The sequence below is a fragment of the Propithecus coquereli genome, unplaced genomic scaffold (assembly GCF_000956105.1).
Source record: "Propithecus coquereli isolate 6110/MARCELLA unplaced genomic scaffold, Pcoq_1.0 Scaffold168, whole genome shotgun sequence".
NCBI classification, from domain to species: Eukaryota; Metazoa; Chordata; class Mammalia; order Primates; family Indriidae; genus Propithecus; species Propithecus coquereli.
In genome coordinates this window covers 636,678-639,231 of record NW_012141413.1, presented here as the reverse complement: position 1 = coordinate 639,231, position 2,554 = coordinate 636,678, and the positions used below count along the sequence as shown (strand labels likewise).

The window sequence follows — 2,554 nt, the reverse complement described above, 5'->3', positions numbered from 1 at the left end:
ATTTTCATGCCCCTAATCTTCACCTATAAGGGCACCTGGGCAGACAGGTGAGTAGAGAGTGAGTTTTTGTGGCTAACAGGAAACAGTGGAGGATTCACACTTATACTTTTGCATTGCTTATCTTTTCTCTTGGTTTGGTTTTACAAGGGAGATAAAAAATTAGTTATTTTATAAATAATTATTTCTAAAACAATGAGTTAGAGCAAATTTATGTTTTTTAATGAGCAGCAAAATAAATTTTTCCAATAAAATAATTGGACAATAGCTTTTGTCACTTGTCAATCTCAAACATTAAATTGTAAGGGAGAGTTTTCCAACTTAGCAGATTAACATATTTTAAGGCCTATTCTTTAACAACTATAAGGGAGAGGTTTCTTCTGCCCCACTGATCAATCGGATTACTTGATTCTCAGTGTAAGCTCATGGATTCTTATTTTAAACATTTCCTACAACTCAATATATCCCATGAGACTCTGATTTTGTGATAAATTCTCCCAACTACACAAGTTTTCAAAGAACATAAACTAATGAGGTTGACAAGTGATGAGAGTATTTACAATTTTTTTTAAATGTAGTTTTAAAAAACACATGTAAAATAAAGAGCACCTTCGTATTTTCTGTATCTATGTAAATACTTTATTCTGTTTCCAGATAGGATATTGAAATTTATATGTTATTTTTAAGACAACTAATAAATAGCTAAGCTGACACAAAATATGTAAGAAATTTATGAGACATAAGACACAGATGAGAAAAATCTGAAATAAGTTTTTAACTTCTTTTACCCTATCAGGATCAGCAGGACTTCTGGAATTGATACTGGCCTTGTATATCAAGCACTTTTTCCGCATAAGTACTTGTTTATCCTTTCAGAAAGCATATCATGCTATCGTGTCTAAGAAATCAGTGAATAACTAGGCTTTCCATCTTACCAAAGTATAAAACATTTCAAATCTAGGCCTTCTGGCAGAATCTAATATCTGTTTGGGTAAAAGAATACCTTCTTTTCTTTTTGCTAAGTTCTTTACTGAAGTTATTGAATCAGAAAGCAAGTAGAAGGCTTCAGACAAGACCACAGGAGAAAAAAAAAAAAAAAAGCAAGCAAGTACAAGGTATGTTTACATTACAAAGGATATCAATAAAGACTTAAGAAGACAAACAGCTGATAATTCAAAAAAAATCAAATTCTGACATTTGGAGCAATATAACTGCCATATTATCTTTTATCAAAAAAGACCTTTTCCAGCTTGTTTCCAGACTTCTTTAACTCCTTTAATGCTTTCTTTCTTCACACATTTCCAGTAGTCTTGTACGGTTGGATGCTGTGGTACCTGTTAACCAAAAGTAAAAATTAAGAGGTCATTCTCTTCAAAGCTAAACATGATTTCATGTGTACTTTATGTTTCTGTTTATTTCCTTCTGACATTCCTCCAAAAAGTAGCTGAGGGTGGATTATGTTGTAAAAGATGATTGCAACAGGACTGTTAAATACGAGTAAACGACAAAATGTGTGACGTGAGACTATTCTTAGGGTAACTAAGGAATGGAAGCAGAGAAGGTATACAGTAGTGGAGTTTCTTCTGTAAGAAGATAATGAAGACTTTGGGCTATCTTCCTGCATATACTGGTTTTAAAATTTAATTATTTTATGTTTTCCTTTTATAATATTTTATAATGCTTCCCTTTTTCTGGTGTACTTTCGTTATGTTGAATAAAAATTATAAGCCTAAAACTTTGATTTTAACCTTGGCTAAAATTTAAAAAAAGAAATGATAGGTCACAACTTATTTGATGAGAAGCTTCAAGAAGAAATAATCAATTCATACAACTGTTTTGTGAATTAAAAATTCTGTGTGGTTATTGCTCCTCTCAGCAAAATGAAAAAGTAAAGGTTAGAAAATACTTGGGTCCTGGTGACCACTGGAACACAGCACTGCTGGAAATTAGCCCAGTGGAAGCAAAAGTCTACTTCAGAGTATGTATGTTCCTTTCCCTATGACTGATGAGCAGCTCTTCTTTTTAATGTTTTCCAAGAAAGGGCAAAGAGGCTCCCAGGTACATTACATTGTTAACTACAAAGATTGGTTTACTTTCCAGGAATAGGATTAACTATAGGGTGTTGGATGACTACAAAGCTTATAAAACATGTTTGCCAATGAAAATTGTACTTATTAATTTTTTATAAATTACATTTGTTCCAGGAACCTGAATTGCTTTTCTAAGTTGTAAACAAACAGCTCTGTCCTCATGAGCAGCACCATATTCTCTCTCTCTGACCCCCTCCGTCCTTTCTTCCAGCCTAATTACCTACCTACCATGTAGGTTCTCTTTGGACCCTCGTTTTCCCCTTGAAGCCTTCTTTGTTCCAGGAACCTGAATTGCTTTTCTAAGTTGTAAACAAACAGCTCTGTCCTCATGAGCACCATATTCTCTCTCTCTGACCCCCTCCATCCTTTCTTCCAGCCTAACTACCTACCTACCATGTACCTACCACGTAGGTTCTCTTTGGACCCTCATTTTCCCCTTGCAGCCTTCTTTTTTTTTTTTTTTTTTT

At 33.9% G+C, this 2,554-nt stretch overlaps 1 protein-coding gene across 1 annotated transcript in view; it reads right to left on the bottom strand.

Moving 5' to 3' along the window:
* Positions 1-807: 807 nt before the first annotated feature.
* The window catches only part of MICU2 (mitochondrial calcium uptake 2), a 116,991-nt gene continuing 115,244 nt past the window's right edge, over positions 808-2,554 (bottom strand). Inside the window, exon 11 of the mRNA XM_012641663.1 lies at positions 808-1,331. Within this exon, the coding sequence (XP_012497117.1) occupies positions 1,227-1,331 (105 nt within the window). The 3' untranslated portion in view covers positions 808-1,226. The remainder of the gene's footprint in view (positions 1,332-2,554) is intronic.